Here is a 23204-nt window from a genome sequence, read left to right as displayed (position 1 = left end):
TTTGACCCTGACCAGAAACATCTATCGCATATTTTGGTTGCCCATCATAATTATAAATTCCTCAATGACGTTCAAAATTTCCCGAAGCAATGCTCTTTGCATCCTCATCTATAAGACCAAACAAGTGTATTCTAAAAGGGCTTAATCATATTCATGGATGTGGGTATGTACACTGTGATATCAAGCTTAAGAATTTTTTGCTTGTGAATGTGAGTGCTAGTACTACTGCTGCTGCTCATTTTGTGGCCAAGATTGCTGATCTTGGGTTGGCCAAGAGGTCATGGTAGAGAAAGAAGATGAGGATGGACTTGAGAGGCACTGCTTTGTATATGGCACCTGAGTGTTTGATTGAGTGAGTGTAAGAGCCTCCCTCTAATATATGGGCTTTGGGTTGCGTTGTTTGTGAGATGTTGATTGGGAAATCTCCTTGGGATAGGGAAAAAGAGTTTAACAAATGGGATTTGTTCAATCTTATTGATGATGAGCGCGAATTGCCTGAAATTCCAACTGGGATTTCAAGTCAAGCCAAAGCTTTTCTGAAAGCGTGCCTTGTGAAGAAATATATGTATAGGTTTATTGTTGAGATGTTGATGGATCACCCGTTTCTTAACGAACTTGGTGATGAAGAACTATTGGCTGTTACCTATGTTTCTGGGACTGATGAGGCTGATTATGAGGTTTTTGTTTCTCAAAAGGTTATGAGTTTAGTTGTTCTTCTGGCGATTTGAGCTTGCTGCTTGATGATGATATCAAAATGGGTTTACTTGTCATTGCCATAAAGACTTAGGAAAGGGTAAATGTTAACTGTGAAAGGTGCATTATTCTTCCATAGAAACTGGACAATTTGAGCCATTAAGTCAGTGATCTTGTGTAGGTTGATCTGGGTTTTTTTTTTTTTTTTTGGTATGTTCTTCATGTTCAAGATTTGTGTGAATGGAGAGAGAGACAAATACCACTTTTTGATCTTCTCTCTCTTGCATTTTGGTGCTATTTTTTGTTTTGGGAGGAGAGAGATATAAAATTTGAGCAAAAATACATATTTACCCTTAATTTTAACAGAGGTGAGTTAAGGAAAACAAACGGAACATACTTTAGGTGGGTAAAGTGACACTTTTTAAACCACGAGTAGGTAAAGTGATTTCAGGCCAAACCACAGGTAGGTTTAGTGTAATTACCCCCTAATTTTACCTTACAATGAGCTCTTTATTGACCTTCTTCCTCTTTCTTTATTTTTTTTTTGAAATTTTGTTTATTTATATTTTTATTACAATTGATAGTTGGAGTTTGGGGATTTTAACCTTTGACATTTTTGTCAAAACAGCACAAGGTGAAAGTTGAGCTATAAGGCCTTCAGACTCATAAATTCTTTTCTATATAATAGGGTTTCATTTGTTTTTTTATTAACTTTTTGGTTAAGTTGCATATTCAGTCCTTGAACTTTAACATGTATTTTATGATCATTCTTATATATACTTTAAAATTTCTCACTTAGTAATGAGTGTAAGAATTTTGACATCTTCATAATTAAGAAGAACTAAATCACAAAAATAATTTGGGTAAATTTATAATTGAAATAAACGGCTGAGAGTTTAGTATTTCATATTTATAGATACTAGTTGCTAACCTGCGTGATGCGTAGGAATTTTGCATTAATATGATAATACATACACACTATAATTAACTAACATTTCTCCACTATCCAAAAGATTATGAATCCAAAAGCATTAATCCATTTATTTTATTTATTTTTTGATACAAGATAGAATTTCTACTCTAACTTAATCTAAGTGTATATGTGTGTGAAGCTCTCTCTTGGAGACTTGAATCCTGACCCTTATCCCCCACACCCCACAAGCATTTATACTTGTGGAGTGACCATTGCACCAAGGGTGTGCGGTGGTATTAATCCATTTATTAATGACACCTAATTTGCTAGATCAGATTCAAAGCAGACTGAAATGGATTGATGGACCAATGTGGACTGGATGGGCTAAAGATGGACCGTGTAGATCAAAATGAACCAAAGTATACTGAAAATGGACAAAATTAGACCGATGTGGATTGAATGGACCAAAGATGGACCGATGTGGATTGAATGAACCAAAATGAACTAATATGGATTGAATAGACTGAAAAGGACAGAGTGGATTGAAATGGATCAAAACGGACCAAATAGACTAAAATGGACCATCACCTTAGTTTGAAAATAATTTCCTTTTTGCATAGTTTCTTATATATACTTTAAAACTTTTCACTTTAGCAACGAGGGTAAGAATCTTGATACATTATAGAATATAAATAAAATGTTGAAAGAAAGATCAATAAAAAGAACTACATAAAATTAAAGAATTTTGAATTTTGTCACGTAAGCTTTGGGAATACTCACAATTTTACATGTTAATATTCTAATTTATTTATTTATTTATTGAATTTGGATTTTACACACTGAAGTTTGGGGTGTTTGAATTTTACACCATGACATTTCAGAACTTGGATTTTACACTTGAAAGCTTTGGGTTGTTTGGATTTTACACCCTTAAATTTTGAAACTTTAGGATTTAAAATCCAAATACCACAAAACTTTAGGGACTAAAATCCAAACACTCCTAAAATATAGGGCGTAAAATCTAAATTTTGAAATTTGAGAGTGTAAAGTCCAATCACCTCCAAACTTTAGGGGTGTAATTTGCAAATTACCTAATTTTATTTAAAAACCCAATCTTATAAATATATATAAATTATTATCATAATTTTTTATTTAATACTTTCACATAAAAAGATAGTCTTCATAAACACCGATTCACTTTTTTTTTTGATAAGTTAATAATACCCATTAATAATTACCATAATTATAAATATAATTCACAATTGTATATTTAATACTTTCATATAAAAATATAGTCTTCATAAATACCTAGTCATTTTTTTGATAAGTTAATAATACCCATTAATAATTACAATTATAAATTTAATATTTCATATCCAAAAAAAATTTAATATTTCTAATTGTAATTATTAATGGGTATTATTAACTTATCAAAAAAATGACTACGTATTTATGAAGACTATGTTTTTATATGAAAGTATTAAATACCTAGTCGGGTAAGAATCTTGATACATTATAGAATATAAATAAAATTTTGAAAGAAAGATCAATAAAAAGAAGAACTTAAAATTAAAGAATTTTGAATTTTGTCACATAAGCTTTGGGGGTACTCACAATTTTACATGTTAATATTCTATTTTTTTTTATTGAATTTGATATTTACACACTGATGTTTGGGGTGTTTGAATTTGACATCCTGACGTTTCAGAACTTGTATTTTACACTCTAAAGTTTAGGGTTGTTTGGATTTTACACCCTCAAATTTTGAAACTTTAGGATTTAAAATCCAAACACTCCAAAACTTTAGAGACTAAAATCCAAATACTCCTAAAATATAGGGGTAAAAAAATCCAAATTTTAAAATTTGAGAGTGTAAAGTCCAATCACTCCCAAACTTTAGGGGTGTAATTCGCAATTTATCTAATTTCATTTACAAACCCATTCTAATAATTATATATCAATCATTATCATAATTTTTTATTTAATACTTTCATCTAAAAAGACAGTCTTCATAAACACTGATTCACTTTTTTTTTTTGATAAGTTAATAATACCCGTTAATAATTACCATAATTATAAATTTACCTCATAATTTTATATTTAATACTTTCATATAAAAATATAGTCTTCATAAATACCAAGTCATTTTTTTGATAAGTTAATAATACCCATTAATAATTACAATTATAAATTTAATAGTTCATATCCAAAAAAATTTTAATATTTATAATTGTAATTATTAGTGAGTATTATTAACTTATCAAAAAAATGACTAGGTATTTATGAAGACTATATTTTTATATGAATGTGTTAAATACCTAGTCAAAATCAATTTTATATATACTTTAAAACTTTTCACTTTAGTAATGAGGGTAAGAATCTTGATACATTATAGAATATAAATAATATTTTGAAGGAAAAATCGATAAAAAGAAGAACTACATAAAATTTAAGAATTTTGAATTTTGTCACATAAGCTTTGGGGGTACTCACAATTTTACATGTTAATATTCTAATATATTTTTTTTAATTGAATTTGGATTTTACACACTGATGTTTGGGGTGTTTGAATTTGACACCCTAACGTTTCAGAACTTGTATTTTACATTCTAAAGTTTAGGTTTGTTTGGATTTTACATCCTTAAATTTTGAAACTTTAGGATTTAAAGTCCAAACACTCCAAAATTTTAGAGGGTAAAATCCAAATACTCCTATAATATTGGGGGTAAAATCCAAATTTTAAAATTTGAGAGTGTAAAGTCCAATCACTCCCAAACTTTAGGGGTGTAATTCTCAATTTATCTAAGTTCATTTACAAACCCATTCTAATAAATATATATCAATCATTATCATAATTTTTTATTTAATACTTTCATTTAAAAAGACAGTCTTCATAAACACGATTCACTTTTTTTTTTGATAAGTTAATAATACGCATTACTAGTTACCATAATTATATATTTAATTCATAATTGTATATTTAATACTTTCATATACAAATATAGTCTTCATAAATACCTAGTCATTTTTATGATAAGTTAATAATACCCATTAATAATTACAATTATAAATTTAATATTTCATATCCAAAAAATAATTTAATATTTATAATTGTAATTATTAATGGGTATTATTAACTTTTCAAAAAAATGACTAGGAATTTATGAAGACTATATTTTTATATGAAAGAATTAAATACCTGGTCAAAATCATTCTTATATATACTTTAAAACTTTTCACTTTAGTAACGAGGATAAGAATCTTGATACATTATAGAATATAAATAAAATTTTGAAGGAAAGATCGATAAAAAGAAGAACATAAAATTAAAGAATTTTGAATTTTGTCACATAAGCTTTGGGGGTACTCACAATTTTACATGTTAATATTCTAATTTTTTTTTATTGAATTTGATATTTACACACTGATGTTTGGGGTGTTTGAATTTTATACCCTGACGTTTCAGAACTTGGATTTTATACTCAAAAGTTTTGGGTTGTTTGGATTTTATACCCTCAAATTTTGAAACTTTAGGATTTAAAATTCAAACACCCCAAAACTTTAGGAACTAAAATCCAAACACTCATAAAAGATAGGAGGTAAAATCCAAATTTTGAAACTTGAGAGTGTAAAGTCCAATCACCCCCAAACTTTAGGGGTGTAATTGCAATTTACCTAATTTCATTTACAAACCCATTCTAATAAATATATATAAATTATTATCATAATTTTTTATTTAATATTTTCACATAAAAGACAGTCTTCATAAACACCGATTCACTTTTTTTTTTTGATAAGTTAATAATACCCATTAATAATTACCATAATTATAAATTTAATTCATAATTGTATATTTAATACTTTCATATAAAAATATAGTCTTCATAAATACCTAGTCATTTTTTTGATAAGTTAATAATACCCATTAATAATTACAATTATAAATTTAATATTTCATATCCAAAAGTCCATATCAAATCCACAATGTCTATGTGTTTTTTAGTTTTTACCATAGGTTTTTAAAAAAAAAATTATTTGAGGAAAACTTTTTACCATTGGGTGATAGCTCTATAAAAGGCCTACAAAGTACAAACTCACCACATACGTAGTCAACCAAAAATTGAAGTCTGTCGAAACCAAAGGTTTAGCTCTCCTCATAAGGGTTTCAATCTTTTATTTTTCTTTTTGGTTAATTTGTATATTTGGTTCTTAAACTTTAATATATGTTTCAAGATTATTCTTATACTTTGGAAATTTTCACTTGGTAATAACGGTAAGAAATGTCTTTTGATGCATTTTAAAATATAAGGAAGATTTTGAAATAAAGATAAATGATTGAGATTAAACATTATGTTTTAGGAAAAATCTAATACTAACGTTATAAAAGATTGAGATTAACCAGGCGTATGTGTTTATACTCAACGAAACACACGGAAGAGCATGTTTAATTAAATATCCTTTTCTATTAATACAAGTTTATTTTATTTTTCTTTGTGCAGGTTTATTGTATCTACGTATATGTCTTTGTTCCAAACAATTTCAATGTTGATGTCCTTCATCATTATTGCTTTAGCAACAAAGCAGAACCTGGTTAATGGAATTTCAACAAATAGTTACAGTGACATATGTTTTAGGACCCCACAACCTAACGATTGCAACAAATGTTTTTTCTTTAATCCTGGAAGTGCTACTGCAGATTTAACGGGACTCGCAAAGATATTGATCGATGCCTGTGCTTCAACACAAGCTCAAAACTTGAAACAAATATTTGACAACTTAAATGCTACAGACCCAAATCAGAGTACTAGAGCAACATATGGATATTGTGCTAGTAGGTACCAAGATATACATCAAAAGTTAGCCAATGCGTCTTCGGACTTGGGATCGAAAAATTACCAAGAGGCTAGAAGTGATGTGCAAGCAGCCTTAGTTTTTCACTTTCAGTGTTTTAAGCTGTTAAGGAATGTGACATACCCAGATGATCTTGGGACTTATTTAAGGTACTTTTGGGCCTATGCTTTAGATTCCCAAGCTCTAATCGATAAAATTCTTAAATAGTTAAATTGTGTGGTTTTCCTTCTATGAGATTATATATGAATAAAGGAAGCAATGTTAAAGGGATGTAAAATCTGTCATTTTGGCCATCTATCTTATTAATAAAAGTTTTGTTCTATAGAAGATAGTCCAATTGATCCAAAGTTGTATTTGTCTTTATCTTGGATACAAGTTCATCCATAGTTAAATATAAAGTTTGTAATTTAATTTTCAATTTTAGGTGACTAATATCGACAATATACTATCATGTAAGATTGGTTTACAAAAGTTGAAGTCTCAAACTATTAGGGGAAATGAATCATCATTGATAATCTAACACATTTTCAACATTTTTTTTCATACATTTTATGGTTTCAATTGGTCTAGCACTTTTGAGGCTTTATTAAAGATTTGAAAAGAAAAATGCTAAATCATGATTTAGCAATAATGAAAAGATAAACGACTTGAAAAATTATGTATAATGAAAATGCTAAACAACTAAGTGTAACTTTAGCATTTTCCATCAATAAAATACTAAGATGAAATACAAAGGTGCTAAGGTGGGAAGACATGACAAATGCAATAATCAAACATACTAATAAGTAATAAATTATATATGTTATGAAACAAGCCAATACAAACAGAAACACCGGAAAGAGACTTCAGCTAGTCCACTACAACAAGGTCATCTGAACTAAAAATTAAAAGATTATCTCCATCTGAAAACAGTGTTACATCATCCCAACCCAATTCTAAACAAAGATACGAGTCTTCGGACTAAACTACAGCATCAGATTGGTGCTAATCTTACCCAACATCTTGTTTTAAAAACAAACCAACCACAAACCCCAACTACTAGCAAGCTTTTAAGCAGAAGTCATGAATGATTTAATGTGGTACACTCCAGTTAGAACAGATGACTCTGTATAGGTTAGGCTAGAGTTGCAGCTACTTCCTTTGAACATCATCCAAAACTTGATATCCTTTCTCATCTCTTCACTTTGATTTCCCCTGTTTTGACCTCTCCATGAATTCTTGAGTTTCTCTGAGACCATATGTGAATCATGTCATAGACAGAAGCACACCAAACCACTCTGCATAAGAAACCCCTGATGCTGTTTCCTTTGATACTCGGCTACCCACATGAGTGTCTATTGGGCCCAAGCACCTATCTATCATATACGTGATAACATCTACTAACACACATCTGCCCAAATATCCTATGTACTTTCTGAGAAGTGTACTCAGCTGAAAATTCATCCGACAATGTCACAAAACCGAACCCCCTATGACACATTTTTCTTTCATCCTGAAGCAAAATGCATTGTGATATTAGTTATACCAATAACATATGGGCAAAACCCAAGAAGGATCTGATAAATACTAAAATATAACACAGAACATGCAATTACAGTACAAAATGAGTTTCCATGATGTGCAAATAGCAAGTTAGCAACATGAAAAAAACATGCAATCAATGACAATTAGTACCAAGAAAAGTCTCTAAGCAATCACTAATTTTCAATTCTCATCCCAGGAGGAATTTGGCAGAACATCTTATCTGTTTTCCAATTGGTGTTACCTCTAAGTGTTCATCATGTGATCATCATGTGTTCATTTTCCCTCTTGTAGTCATATCTCAACATCTTGATTTCAGCCATTACTATTGTTGTGCAATATTGAATTTATGCTTATATAGATAAGGTGGTAAAAGTGTCCTCTGCAAGCAAGCCCATTATAAAACCTTAAACAAACACAAGCTGGTTTAACAACACATCTTTTCACATGCTTCATAGCCATGGTTGAAGCATCTAGAAAAGAGTTGTCAAGAAATACGGTGCAGTAATATTTTCATCAGCAAACCCTCCACACATTCTCAATTAATCTAGACAAAAATCAGCTACATTTACCTTGGGAAGATACACATCCAAAAGATAGCCACACTGACTGAAATGCAACTGCACATTATCAACAGTAGCTTCAATCAGAATACATCCTATAAAAAGTGCCTCTTTGCCCACTTAGCAGCTGAACTTGCTAAAGGCTTAACAGCACAGTCAATAACAGAGGCAGAAACAACCAGCACTTCTGCACAGTCATCAGCAAGTCCTCTTTACGTCCAGAAGAAAATAGTCAATTCACAGGCATCTGACCAGTTACATGAGCATGATCTGCAGGAGAGGCAGAGTCAACAGCAATATGCAGACCCCACGCCCCCAAAATAAAAAATAAAAAATAGAAAGAATTGATAGCTTGAGAGCCAATATATTAGTATAACATTGTAAATATTTTATAATGTACAAGGACATCCACAGTGACTGTAAGCAGAACTATTTGATGTCCTATAGAATGGAGAACCAAACCAAAAATTAAGGAATAATAAGGGCTCATTTAAAACTTGAGGATATATTTTCCAGTGCAGGTTGAGATGCAGAGAGCGGTATAAATCATGCACATGAGATTTATCAACAAAATTCCAAAATAGGACAGTGTCCCACAAAAATGTCTGTGAACACTAGCACTAGCCCAATATCACACAGATCATATACACAAGCAGTATGCTTCTCTCATTTATTACTTCCTATGACCACTTAAAATGATGTAAGTGCTGGCAATCACATATTCTAATTTATATTTCTTTTCTGTCAGTGCCACTCTAATTCAACTATAACTTACAAACAACAATGACCTCGAACATCTTAAGTAATCTATTACGATGTTTATCCAAAAGAATAAAAAATATATACATTTTGGCAATGTTAATCTATCAATTATTGTAGTGTGAATACCCATTTTGTGGTAAAATTTCCAGTGTTTATAAAATTCTTGAACTTCACATCTTCAATAATCAACTTGTTGGGTTATGTGGAGCTTGTTTTGTGTTCAATCTAGTTTGTGATCCAACCCAAATTGGAAGCATTACGGTTTTAAATGGGATTTTTTATCCAGCAACAACTCATCTGAATCTTACACTTGTAGGGCTGAGATTGCATTCTTAGAGCTCATGTCCCATCCAGAACAGATTAGTGAGCCTTTTCCTGCATCGTTAGCTGTGCCACCACTATTCACGATCATTTCCTCATTAATGTGGCTAGAGGAGTGGTTGTCTTGCGTTTAATGCGGAGGGGATGTCTTCTACACCCTTCTTTCTTCATCCTTTTTATGTTTCATGCCAAGCCTACTTTCTCTCTCCTTTGATGTTCTAACATTATGCGTCTCACATAACTAGTGCTCATCCTCGAGGTCCGAGGTGCGTCCATGGAAATTACCTTAATCGCCCATCTAACTTATACGGGGGGATTCACGTCCCCACACTAATTATTTAGTAAATTTATAAAGAAAAAATTGTTTGAACAATCAAGTTTAAGCTACTAACCTATAAAAAAGGGTTTAAGCGGCTAAGTATAACGAGATCAATTAATTTTTTGATGAGCAGATAAACCATACAATTAAGCAAATCTCAAAACCAAATATAAATACATTAACATAAAATACGCAATACTATTATATACTTTTTTCCTCAAAGAAAAAAAAAATCACCCATGACTTAACAACAACACAGTAGTATATTAACAAAATGTGAACTTGTAAAGAAATTACAGCCTCATTTACTTCTTCTTGGTTTGTTTTTTATTTTTTTTGTTTTTTTTTTTTCTAATGAAAATCGGTAGACCCACAAATTACTAAAGTACATTAAGTAAACTACTTAGTTTAATCTAAAGCATTTACACCAGCCTCTTCAGCATTTTAGCTAGACTAACTCTAAAAACCCCATTTTTGTCATTTTGATAAGTAGGCACATGCATCAACTAGAAATATTTATTTCTATGTTCTATTTAAATAATTTTTTTTCTCACTCTAAAAATAAGTAAATAGAGTAGAAAGGTGATTCATATTAGTTAATTAATTGAAATGAAAAATTATGGCCATTCCGAGCAGAACTGAGGGGAATTTGTAACTATGCTCCAATCATATTATTTTCACTTGAAATAAAAGATCTTGAGAAATGCCTAAAGACTAAACATATTTCCACACACTTTTTCATCCACACGTATATGAAAAACACTCAAACAACATAACTTAAACTTCTCTCCCAAACACCCACTAAAACTCTAAAATAACCTAAAGTAACAGGCCTTACCCTTAAGAACGGCGTCTTGAAGAATCTGGCCAACCTTACTCTCCAATCAAGTTCTGTCCAAGAGTGGACACTCAATAAATGTAAACATCTTCACTTTGTTGGCCTAAAATTTTGAAATATTTCTCCCTTTGGCATTTGGAAGGCGAACTCTAATCCTATGATCAAATCAACCTTATCATAGAAGAGCAGGGTGTAACGGATACAATTCTTAGAGAACAGAAATATAAAGGCTTTGCTCCCAGCAAACCCATCAAGCTCTATAAGGAGCTTTTCAAGCACATTTTCCCTCTATTAACCAATGGCAATCAGCATTGGTGAATATTTTTTTCTCTGATGAAACAAATTTTATTCAAACACCAAGAACAGACTTACGAGCATATAAAAGCAGTAAACAGACGCAGGCAAGAATACGTAACTAATCTACTATTATAATGCTGCTTCAATTAGAAGAAGTGCTAATGCGACCCAAAATACAAAATTAAGTTCACAAAGGTGTACTTATCATAGTTTGTAGAGGATAAAGAAACTTCAGCTGCGTCACTAGATCTTGAAAACTAAATAACATTATCTGCTACCATCAGCTTTCAACTGGGAGAAAACTTCACTATCTCTAGTGTAGGAGCCATCATCCATTATAGCAGGCATATCATCTCTCTCAATAGACATACTAATTGAAGGAAACCTCCAAACATTGGGCATTGCCAATGCTGCAGAACCACCAACTGTGCTGTCTTCATGTGGCTCTCTTGGCATTGCTGTTTGTTGAAGCTGTAATGCATATTCCAAGTCCCACAATATATCACCCATGGTAGGGCGATCAGTGCCGCATTCTTGCAAACATTTCTCTGTTGTCTCAATAAATTTTCTTAGGGAGTTAGGATCAATCTGATCCTTGAGTATAGGATCAATAATATCTTCTAGCAACCCTTTATTCTTGCAAAGCATTGCCCATTCAGCCAAATTCGCCTGCTCTCTTGGAAGCGTGCTATCTATTGCTGGCCTTGCACATAGCACCTCTAGAAGAACTACGCCAAATGAGTAGACATCAGATTTTTCTGTCAACTGTTGGGACTTAAAATACTCGGGATCAAGATAACCAATTGTGCCTTTGACAGTTGTGCTGACATGGGTATCATCAAGAGGACCCGATTTTGAAAGACCAAAATCGGCAACTTTAGCAACATTATTCTTATCAAGCAGGATGTTAGTGGGCTTAACATCACGGTGTATGATTCCCCCAGCTGATCCTTTGTGAAGGTAATGAAGACCCTTCGCTGCACCGATGCAAATTTCAAGCCTTTGCTTCCAAGACAAGGGAGGCTTATCTGAAGCATATAGGCGATCCCTTAAAGTCCCATTGGCCATGAATTCATAGACAAGTATCATCTCAGACCTCTCATCACAATACCCAATCAAGGAAACAAGATGACGGTGGCGAATTTTGGACAGAACCATGATCTCTGTTTGGAATTCTGGAAGACCTTGGCCTGACCCTGGCTCACTACGTTTCACAGCAACTTCTGTGCCATTCCTGAGAGTACCTCTATACACATTCCCAAAGCCACCCTTACCAATTAGCAATTTGGTTTCAAAGCTTTTCGTCGTGAATTGAATTTCAGCAAATGGTATCTTCAACTTGAGATTCACATTAGGGATGGTTCCCTCGGTCATCCTGCTGTGAGAACTCCTTCCTCCAGGTAGTGGTGACCACTCCGAAGTTTCAATAGGCTTCAGCTTCTTGCATCTGAAAACCAAAAAGAACAGAACTACAATAACGCAGATTAAGCCCAACCCTCCAAGAATTGAACCAACTATAAGAAAAACGTTTTTTTTCTCGTGCTCTTCCAAGCTCAATGTAATGCCTGAATTCCCCACTATCTTCATTATTTCCAGCCCATTCAGAAAGGCACTGTGTACCATGGTATCTTCCGAAGGGCCTATACCAATATTCAAATGTCCAGAATCATCAGAATAAACCACAAAATCGATGTAAAAAGGAATAGTTGACTGGCCATACTCATAAGGATTGATCAACACACTGAAATTATTATAAATACGAAGACTGAAATTTAGAGTGTTAGGTGATACACTGATAATATCACAGAAGTGAACTCGAACAAGGTGTCTAGCACTCTTATCAACATTGAAAGACCAGGTTAAGTTGAAATTGCCACTGGTATTCATCTGCTTTGCTGCTTTCGCAGTCTGGTAGACGAGAGTTGGGGCAGTATATTCACTGATGCTTTCCCTGACATTTCCACCGTAATTAGGCTTACCGGAGAGGGGTGGTACACTGGTTGCACTTCTGGAATTATCGAAATATCCATCGTCTGGAAACCAGTTTCGCCAAAGTGTATCGTTCTCTGGTGTGATTTTAGGGCCTCCAACATTGATCCTGTAAATGGTCTGTAATGTCCAAGATCTCAAACCCCTGTAAGTATTTTTACTTCCTGCAGAACTAATTTGGTTTGCTTCATCAGGTATGTAACTATCATTGGCAGGGAAGACTTCTATTGCATTTATAAACGCAAAAGACGATCCTCGAGGCAAAAAATACACATTGAATTTTCCGGGAGAGATGGGAAGGAAGAATTCCTTTATTATAGGAGAGTTGGTACTGTTTTTGCCAGTGAAATTAAGCAACAGTGAGGACCCAGAAGTCCATACATCAAAAAGAGCCGCGGAGAGGTCAGTCGGGGTTGAGAAAGCAGAGAAATGAAGGCGTACAAAATAGGTGCCATTATTTGGGATATGAAACTCGTAGGAAGAGTTGCTTCCGAAAATTCTTGCTGTCTGATAAAGAGTTGATGATGTACCTGAAGACTGGCTGCTGTTTGCGACGGGGCTGCTGTGCCCTGTAAAAGAAAATGAAGAGGAGATCGAGTCAATGGAATTCAAGTCCCCAACGAAATTCCGGATGTCGGTGTTGGCGTTGGTAGCTGAGCCACAGTTGATGAAGAAATTATCTGTGAGAGAGTAAGCCACAGAGAGAAACTGAAGCAGAAAAAGAAGAGCAGCAAAATGAGGGAGATGGATTTTATGGAATTGAAGCTTTTCCATGAAAAATGGAGGTATAAAAAGCAGAACTTTTGGCTTATTTTTAGTCTGAGAAATGCTGGTAAGAGAGTTATGTTAGTTTCAAGTTCAATGAACATTGAAATCTTTTAGGAGTAAGACTTTAAGTCAATAAGTGAATGTTTTAACAGTCTTTTGATTTCAATAACTGTGCAACCCAATTATTCATTTTATAGAATCAGTACAAAAATATCAGCTTCAAAATCTTAAGAAACTTTTCAACAGTCAGAAAGAGTCAACAAAATTCCTTTTGCATTTGGATGAGAATAGCCAATCAGTTTACTCCCCTTGGCCTCTTTGGGTTGCAACTTGCAAGCTGAGGGACTGTTTGGTTTAGCCAATTTCTATGACTCATAATTCTGTTTTCATAGCTCATTATTCATTTTCAATGGGCCTCATACCTAAAAACCATGTTTGGCCAAGTTTTCATTTTCAATTCTCATCATCCATAACTCAATAAAATGAGCAATGAGTTGTTGAAAATGAAAACATATTTTAGGTGTTTTTGAGTTGTGAAAAATGAATTATGATGGCACTATTGTAATTTCACTCACCAAATGGGACCCACTGCTCAGGTTTCTGCCACTAACATGGTAGTAAAAGGAAAGGAACATTGAAACAATTCCAAAAATTATTGGTGCCAATTAAATTAAACCAACTCCCAAACCCAATTTGTATCTGAGTTTATATTAAAAATTGAAATGACACGTAAATGGTACATGATTGTTAAGTGTGTAACACTTGTGATTTGGTGATTAGTTAGACTAATAATAAGGCAGATATTACTGTGTAACGACTAAGTTAGTTGGCCAAAATGGCCAAATACCACAATTTTCAGAAATTTGTAGCAAAAAAACATTGTTTCGGAACTAAATAGGGAAATACCACTTTTCTGGAACTCGAGTTAAAACCAAATGGTACTCGAGTTTATGAAACTCGAGTTCCTCATCATTTTCGCCACCAGGGCTCTACTGAGCTGGAACTTGTACAATTAAGAAAAATAATGTGGTACTCGAGCTTGGTAAACTCGAGTTCCATGCAACACAGTCCTTGAGTATACCAGGCTCGAGTACCTATTATAAAAAAATAATAATAATAAAAAAATTATGTTTATGTTTATGTTTGAGATGGTTGTACTATGTACACTTAATTTATTTACAAACGAGATAGTTGTACTATGTACAATTAATTTATTTAATTTATATAATATGCTTGATCTGGCTAGTTGAGATTTTAGTTACTTGTTGAGTTGTCAAACTCACTTTTCAGTTTCAAATTATGAAGAATAACAAGGTTGGGGGTTTTTGCTAAGAAGAGCTTAAAGAGTTTTGAATAATTAATATTAAACTTTTGGTATTGAGTCTTGAGATAAAGTATTGAATATTGTTGTTGTTTAGTATTTATGCACATGAGATTTAGATTTTTGCTTCAATTGATACTTTGCAGATTTTTGGCAATTGAATTATTGAGGTTTGGATTTTATTTAATGTGTAATTCTTTTGAGGATAATTACTAGTTTATAAGAAAGCCTTACACTTGTAAGGTGAAAACTTTTTTGATGTGTGGTAGTTGTTATATGCCAAGCTCATACTCTAGGTTTGGGGCTTGATACGGTGAGTCTAAAATTATAAATTTGTGAGATGATGAGATAAGGTATTGGCTTCTTTATGTATAAATTGACTTCGAAAAGCTTGCTAAAACAGGATGCCCTCAAAGTGCAACAAGACTTGATCTAATTACTTGTTTCTAAGTATACCAAGAAACTTTGAGGACTTTGTGACTTTGTTTCTAGCAATTTTTTTTAGCAGTCCAATTGTTTGAATTTGAAATAGATTTGATTATTGTGAAATTCAAATATGAAAAAGCATTTAGATTGGCGTTTATATTTAGAAAACATGATTTCACTAGGTGTTTTATAAGAAAACAGTGAACAATTTTTTAAATAGTGAATAGAGAATAATTTACGTAGAAAAGAGAGTGAACAATATTTTAAATAATGTTGAACATAAAATAATTTTATGCAGAATGCTAGAAATAGTTTATACAAAAAACAGTGAACAATTTTTATGAGAAAACAATGAACACTTTTAATTAATGTAGAAATTAATTCATATTTTGAAATTAAAATCTCTATATTTTACAATTCTTCTATTTAAATAAATAAAAACATAAAAAAGCTACTTATTGTTATGTTTATGTTTATTTGTCGATTACCCAAAAAAAAAAAGTTATAAGGAACTCGAGTTTAATAAACTCGAGTTCCTAACAAGGTACTCAGGCTTACCAAGCTCGAGTACCATAGAAATAAACATAAACATAATAGTTTTTGTAATAGGTACTCGAGCCTGGTATACTTGAGTACTGTGTTGCATGGAACTCGAGTTTGCTAAGCTTGAGTACCACATTATTTTTTTTAATTGTACAAATTTCAGCTCAGCAGTACTACGGTGGCAGAACTAATGAGGAACTCGAGTTTCATAAACTTGAGTACCATTTGGAACTCGAGTTTCTGAAACTCGAGTTCCAGAAATGTGGTATTTCTCTATTTAGTTCCGAAACAGTGTTTTTTTGCTACAAATATCTGAAAATTGTGATATTTGGCCATTTTGGCCTAAGTTAGTTAGTTAGGCTTAATTGTCAGTTTGTTTTGGTGAGTTTTGCTCTATTTTTTTTTTAATATAAACAAATATGGTTTATGGTTGTCGGGGACGTTTTGCAACAAGGGCTAAAAATATGATATTAGCCCAAATCTCCCTTTGGGTTTTTTAGAAGTGTTTATTGTGGAGAATCAAGCCCAAAATTCCAAATGTATAATGAACAAATGGCTATTGGTGCTTTGATAAGAGAGAATCAAAATGCTAATAACAAAAGTACAAAAAAATAAAAAAACCATAAAAACATAACAGATTTGAAACTTCAACTCACAGTTACCGAGAAGAGGGAATCAAGAGAGGTTGTGAGAAAGAGAGGGAAGGTTCCTCTATACCCATATTTTCACCCTTAAGGTTCAGAATTGTGAGAATGTTTCCTGGCTCAATGAGTTTTTACTCTCAAGTTTTAGCTCTGGGGAAAATGTGGCTCAACAGGTTTGAAACTTTAACCTATAATCACCGAGAAGAGGAAATTGAGAGAGGTTGTGAGGAAGAGAGAGATGGTTTCCCTATACTCATATTTTCACCCCTAAGTTTCGGAATCGTGAGATTATTGACTGGCTAAATGAGTTTTTGCTCTAAAGTTTCAAGTATGTGGGTAGAACGTGGTTCAACAGGTCTGAAGTTTCGACCCACAGTCACCGAGAAGAGAAAATTGAGAGAGGTTGTGAGGAAGAGAGGGAAAGTTCCTCTGTACCCATATTTCCACCCCCAATTTCCTTCATAAGTCACATGGGCTTGGGCCATGCTTAAAAGAATAAAATATAATATAATACATGAATTGAGCCTACAATGAAGTCAGGCTTGGTTAAATCGGGCTTGTAGAAAATGTGTCGCGAAAATAGGTATCAACAATGGTTAATGTAATTCTTTCGGATTGATCAGTATAAATTTTTTTTTTTATCATTTTTCTTTTCTTGCTTTAGTTTTGAACATAGTATAAGAGCTTTGCTTAAGTCTCATTTATGGCTTCCGAATCTGCATCTCAATCTGGATCATTTACTAGTGTGTTAGTAGATGATGCCTCTCCAATTCCTTCTTTTTCAGCAATGATGATAATCTTGGCATGTTGCTAATGCTGTGTCCATTGGCAGAGCCAGGAAGTTTTTCTAGGGGGCCAAACTAAATAGTTAATATAATAAAATTTGTAAGTAAAAAAAAAAACTTTTATTTTATAAATTAGTTTTAACTCAATGAAGATGTCCTATAAAACAATGTCTAGAATCACATTCTAAAAAAACAATGTCTATTTGATAAAGTTTACATCTTTGAGCCTTTACAGGGGGTTCAATATCTAAAGCTACAGCATTTGGGACACAGGATTGAAGCATAACTTCTGAATTTTGAGCATTTTTCCCCTTAAAATGTGCATAAGTTGTGAATGTCTTTCCCATAAATTAATCACACTTTAAAACATTAATATTGAATTTTTAAAACTAATTATTTAGTAAATTTATAAAGAAAAAACAAATTGTATGAACAATCATGTTTAAGCTACTAACCTATAAAAAAGGGTTTAAGCTACTAAGTATAGTGAGATCAACCAATTTTTTGATGAGCAGATAAACCAAATAATTAAGCAAATTTCAAAACCAAATATAAATACATTAACATAAAATACGCAATACTATTATATAATTTTTTGTCTCAAAGCAAAAAAAAAAAAAAAAAAAAATCACCCATGACTTAACAGCACAATAATACTAAGTCAACACAGTAATATATAAACAAAATGTAAACTTGAAAAGAAGTTACAGCCTCAGATTTACTTCTTTGTTTTTTTCTTTTTTTTTTTTTCTAATGAAAATCGGCAGACCCATAAATTACTAAAGTACATTAAGTAAACTACTCAGTTTAATCTAAAGCATTTACATCAGCCTCTTTAGCATTTTAGCCAAACTAACTCTAAAAACTCCATTTTTGTTATTTTGACAAATAGACACATGCATCAGCTAGAAAATTTCATTTCTCTATTCTATTTAAATAATTTTATTTCTCACTCTAAAAATAAATAAATAGAGTAGAAAGGTGATTCATATCAGTTGATTAATTGAAATGAAAAATTATGGCCATTCCGAGCAGAACTGAAAGGAATTTGTAACTATGCTCCTATCACATTATTTTCACTTGAAGTAAAAGACCTTGAGAAATGCCTAAAGACTAGGCCTTACCCTTTAGAACAGCCTCTTGAAGAAGCTGGGCCAACCTTACTCTCCAATCAAGTTCTGTCCAAGAGTGGACACTCAAGAAATGTAAACATCTTCACTTGGTTGGCCTAAATTTTTGAAATATTTACTCTCCCTTCGGCATTTGGAAGGCGAACTCTAATCCTATGATCAAATCAACCTTATCATAGAATAGCAGGGTGTAACGGATACAATTCTTAGAGACCAGAAATATAAAACCTTTGCACCCAGCAAACCCATCAAGCTCTATAAGGATCTTTTCAAGCGCATTTTCCCTCTATTAACCAATGGCAATCAGCATTGGTAAATATTTTTTTTCCTCTGATGAAACAAATTTTATTCAAACACCAAGAACAGACTTGCAAGCATATAAAAGCGGTAAACAGATGCAGACAAGAATATGTAACTAATCTACCATTATACTGCTGGTTTACAATTAGAAGAAGTGCTAATGCGACCCAAAATACAAAATGAAGTTCACAAAGGTGTATTTATCATAGTTTGTAGAGGATAAAGAAACTTCAGCTGCGTCACTAGATCTTGAAAACCAAATAACATTATCTGCTACCATCAGCTTTCAACTGGGAAAAAACTTCACTATCTCTAGTGTAGGAGCCATCATCCATTATAGCAGGCATATCATCTCTCTCAATAGACATACTAATTGAAGGAAACCTCCAAACATTGGGCATTGCCAATGCTGCAGAACCACCAACTGTGCTGTCTTCATGTGGCTCTCTTGGCATTGCTGTTTGTTGAAGCTGTAATGCATATTCCAAGTCCCACAATATGTCACCCATGGTAGGGCGATCAGTGCCGCATTCTTGCAAACATTTCTCTGTTGTCTCAATAAATTTTCTTAGGGAGTTAGGATCAATCTGATCCTTGAGTATAGGATCAATAATATCTTCTAGCAACCCTTTATTCTTGCAAAGCATTGCCCATTCTGCCAAATTCGCCTGCTCTCTTGGAAGCGTGCTATCTATTGCCGGCCTTGCACATAGCACCTCAAGAAGAACTACGCCAAATGAGTAGACATCAGATTTTTCTGTCAACTGTTGGGACTTAAAATACTCGGGATCAAGATAACCAATTGTGCCTTTGACAGTTGTGCTGACATGGGTATCATCAAGAGGACCCGATTTTGAAAGACCAAAATCGGCAACTTTAGCAACATTATTCTTATCAAGCAGGATGTTAGTGGGCTTAACATCACGGTGTATGATTCCCCCAGCTGACCCTTTGTGGAGGTAGTGAAGACCCCTGGCTGCACCATTGCAAATTTCAAGCCTTTGTTTCCAAGACAAAGGTGGCTTATCCGAAGCATATAGATGATCCCTTAAAGTCCCATTGGCCATGAATTCATAGACAAGTATCATCTCAGACCTCTCATCACAATACCCAATCAAGGATACAAGATGGCGGTGGCGAATTTTGGACAGAACCATGATCTCTGTTTGGAATTCTGGAAGGCCTTGGCCAGACCCTGGATCACTACGTTTCACAGCAATTTTTGTGCCATTCTTGAGAGTTCCCTTATAGACGATCCCAAAGCCACCCTTACCAATCCGCAACTTCGTGTCAAAGTTTTTCGTTGCCAATTGAATTTCAGAAAATGGTATCTTTAATCCGAGATTCATATTAGGGATGGTTCCCTCAGTCATCCTGCTGTGAGAACTCCCTCCTCCAGTTAGTGGCGACCAGTCTGAAGTTTCAATAGACTTCGGCTTCCTGCATCTGAAAACCAAAAAGAACACAGCTACCAAAATGCAAATTAAGCCTAAGCCTCCAAGAATTGAACCAACTATAATAAAAACATTTTTTTTCTCGTGCTCTTGCAAGCTCAATGTAATGCCTGAATTCCCCAGTATCTTCATTATTTCCAGCCCATTCAGAAAGGCACTGTTTAAAATGGTACCTGCCCAAGGGCCTATACCGATATTCAAATGTCCAGAATCATCAGAATAAACCACAAAATCGATGTAAAACGGAACAGCTAACTGGTAACCATACTCATAAGGATTGATCAACATACTGAAATTATTATAAATATGTAGACTGAAATTTAGAGTGTTAGCTGATTCACTGATAATATCACAGAAGTGAACTCGAACAAGGTGGCTAACACTCTTATCAACTTTAAAAGACCAGGTTAAGTTGAAATTGCCACTGGTATTCATCGGTTTTGCTACTTTCGCAGTCTGGTAGACGAGAGTTGGGGCCGTAGATGCACTGATGCTTTCATTGACATTTCCCCCGTAATTAGGCATACTGGAATACGAAGTCGGGGATACGCTGGTTGCACTTCCTGCATTTTCGTAAGATCCATCGTCTGGGTCCCAGTTTCGCCAGAGTGTATCGTTCTCTGGTGTGATTTTAGGGCCTCCAACATTGATCCTGTAAATGGTCTGTAATGTCCAAGATCTCAAACCCCTGTAAGTATTTTTACTTCCTACAGAACTAATTTGGTTTGCTTCATCAGGTATGTAACTATCATTGGCAGGGAAGACTTCTATTGCATTTATAAACGCAAAAGACGATCCTCGAGGCAAAAAATACACATTGAATTTTCCGGGAGAGATGGGAAGGAAGAATTCCTTTATTATAGGAGAGTTGGTACTGTTTTTGCCAGTGAAATTAAGCAACAGTGAGGACCCAGAAGTCCATACATCAAAAAGAGCCGCGGAGAGGTCAGTCGGGGTTGAGAAAGCAGAGAAATGAAGGCGTACAAAATAGATGTCATTATTTGGGATATCAAACTCGTAGGAAGAGTTGGTTCTGAAAATTCTTGCTGTCTGATAAAGAGTTGATGATGTACCTGAAGACTGGTTGCCGTTTGCGACGGGACTGCTGTGCCCTGTGAAAGAAAAGGAAGAGGAGATCGGGTCACTGGAATTCAAGTCCCCAACGAAATTCCGGATGTCTGTGTTGGCGTTGGTAGCTGAGCCACAGTTGATGAAGAAGTTATTATCTGTGAGAGAGTAAGCCACAGAGAGAAACTGAAGCAGAAAAAGAAAAGCAGCAAAAGGAGGGAGATGGATTTTATGGAACTGAAGCTTTTCCATGAAAAATGGAGATATAAAAAGCAGAACTTTGGCTTATTTTTAGTCTGAGAAATGCTGATAAGAGAGTTATGTAGCTTGAAGTTCGATGAACATAGAAACCTTTCACAGTTATCTTTTAGGTGAAAGACATGAGTCTTCTCGAACAGGAGAAAATAGTAAAATAGGCATAATTTTCTAACTATATAGTTAGTTGTTACGGTTTACAAACTATATTTTTTACTAGCATCTCGAGTTCGAGAGGCTCGATTTTGGGTCAAAAATCGAATTTTTGAAAGTCGATTTTTAATGTCTGATGTGGCATTTTTTTCCACGTGGAACCACCTGAAAATCGAGTTTCTATGACTCGATTTACAAACCCAAAATAAAAAAAATCCAAGTCTTTTGCCATCTGAAATCTACAGCCATCAAAATCCAAAAAGCCATCAAAATTCATCCACCACCATGTGAAGATCAAGACTGAACAGAACCCAGCACGCACAAAAAAAAAAAAAAACCATTGCCCCAGATCCACGGCTGCCTGGGTCTCACCGGCCTGGGACGCGCGACCTGGGCGCGCCGGCCTGGGTCGCGCGACCTGAGGCGCGCCGGCCTGGGTCGCGCGACCTGGGCTCGCCGGCCTGGGTCTGCGTGGGTCGGCGGCGGCTGGGCGTGTAGAGGACGAGGAAGAAAGAAGCAGTGAGAAGAAAGAAGCAATGAGAAGAAAGAAGCAAAAAATGGAAGAAAGACCGGAGTGAAACGCAGATGGAAAAAATAAGAAGGAAAGAGGGATAGATATAGGACATAAATCGAGTTTCTAATTCTTGATTTCCAACTAGACGCCACGTGACCATAAAAATCGACCCTTAAAAACTCGATTTTTAAGCCCAAAATCGAGCCTCTTAGACTTGAGATGCTAGTAAAAGATATAGTTTGCAAACCGTAACAACTAACTATATAGTTAGAAAGTTATGCCTATTTTACTATTTTACCCCGTGGACTTTTGGAATTGAATTGTGGACCACGAAAATTTTTAAATAGGAAAAGTCTAATTTAAAAGTGAATTGATATGTATGTTTAAAGAGAAATGATATGTTCACAACATTTTTACAATATTTTTACAATAAATTATAGGTGGCAGGATGTTACAGGTTGTTATTGTTGGGGCAAAAAAGTAATCTTAGTGTTAGATTCAAATTTGAACCAATAACAACTAACCACCTATGATTTGTTGTAAAAATGTTGTGGACGTAGCACCTCTCATGTTTAAAATACTGTCTTTCAATTTTTTTTAAAAAATACGTGTAAAAAATATATAAAATTATTTGTAATGTTATTTAAAAATTTAAACTCTCTCAAAAAAAACAAATATACCAAAAAAAACCAATTATTTTCAATTACTGTGTGCACATGCAGCAGGATAATTTCGATTTTTCAGATACCATATTATTCCTTTTATAGAATCAGTGG

The 23204-nt window shown here is 33.9% G+C and overlaps 2 protein-coding genes and 1 pseudogene across 2 annotated transcripts; 1 reads left to right on the top strand and 2 right to left on the bottom strand.

The window, feature by feature from the left end:
• The first annotated feature begins 89 nt into the window (after positions 1-89).
• Positions 90-787, top strand: LOC142634696 (mitogen-activated protein kinase kinase kinase 20-like; annotated as a pseudogene).
• Positions 788-7288: 6501 nt separating this feature from the next.
• Positions 7289-13910, bottom strand: LOC142636060 (putative receptor-like protein kinase At5g24010). The gene is made up of 3 exons (XM_075810129.1): positions 11280-13910; positions 8551-8811; positions 7289-7949 (listed from the first exon to the last, which is right to left on the bottom strand). Exon 1 carries the CDS (start codon positions 13839-13841, stop codon positions 11346-11348), a length of 2496 nt encoding a protein of 831 aa, XP_075666244.1. The 5' UTR covers positions 13842-13910; the 3' UTR covers positions 7289-7949; positions 8551-8811; positions 11280-11345.
• A 5093-nt stretch (positions 13911-19003) lies between these two features.
• On the bottom strand, positions 19004-21880 carry LOC142636058 (putative receptor-like protein kinase At5g24010). The gene has a single exon (XM_075810128.1). It carries the CDS (start codon positions 21756-21758, stop codon positions 19251-19253), a length of 2508 nt encoding a protein of 835 aa, XP_075666243.1. The 5' UTR covers positions 21759-21880; the 3' UTR covers positions 19004-19250.
• Between the last annotated feature and the right edge of the window lie 1324 nt (positions 21881-23204).

Source organism: Castanea sativa, chromosome 5 (assembly GCF_040712315.1).
Source record: "Castanea sativa cultivar Marrone di Chiusa Pesio chromosome 5, ASM4071231v1".
Taxonomy (NCBI): domain Eukaryota; kingdom Viridiplantae; phylum Streptophyta; class Magnoliopsida; order Fagales; family Fagaceae; genus Castanea; species Castanea sativa.
The sequence above is the reverse complement of the archived record's forward strand: the minus strand, read 5'-3'. Positions and strand labels throughout refer to the sequence as shown.

What these genes read in the sequence shown, in the direction of transcription:
- LOC142636058 (XM_075810128.1), bottom strand. Translation starts at nt 21,758, where the DNA reads ATGGAAAAGCTTCAGTTCCATAAAATCCATCTCCCTCCTTTTGCTGCT.
- LOC142636060 (XM_075810129.1), bottom strand. Translation starts at nt 13,841, where the DNA reads ATGGAAAAGCTTCAATTCCATAAAATCCATCTCCCTCATTTTGCTGCT.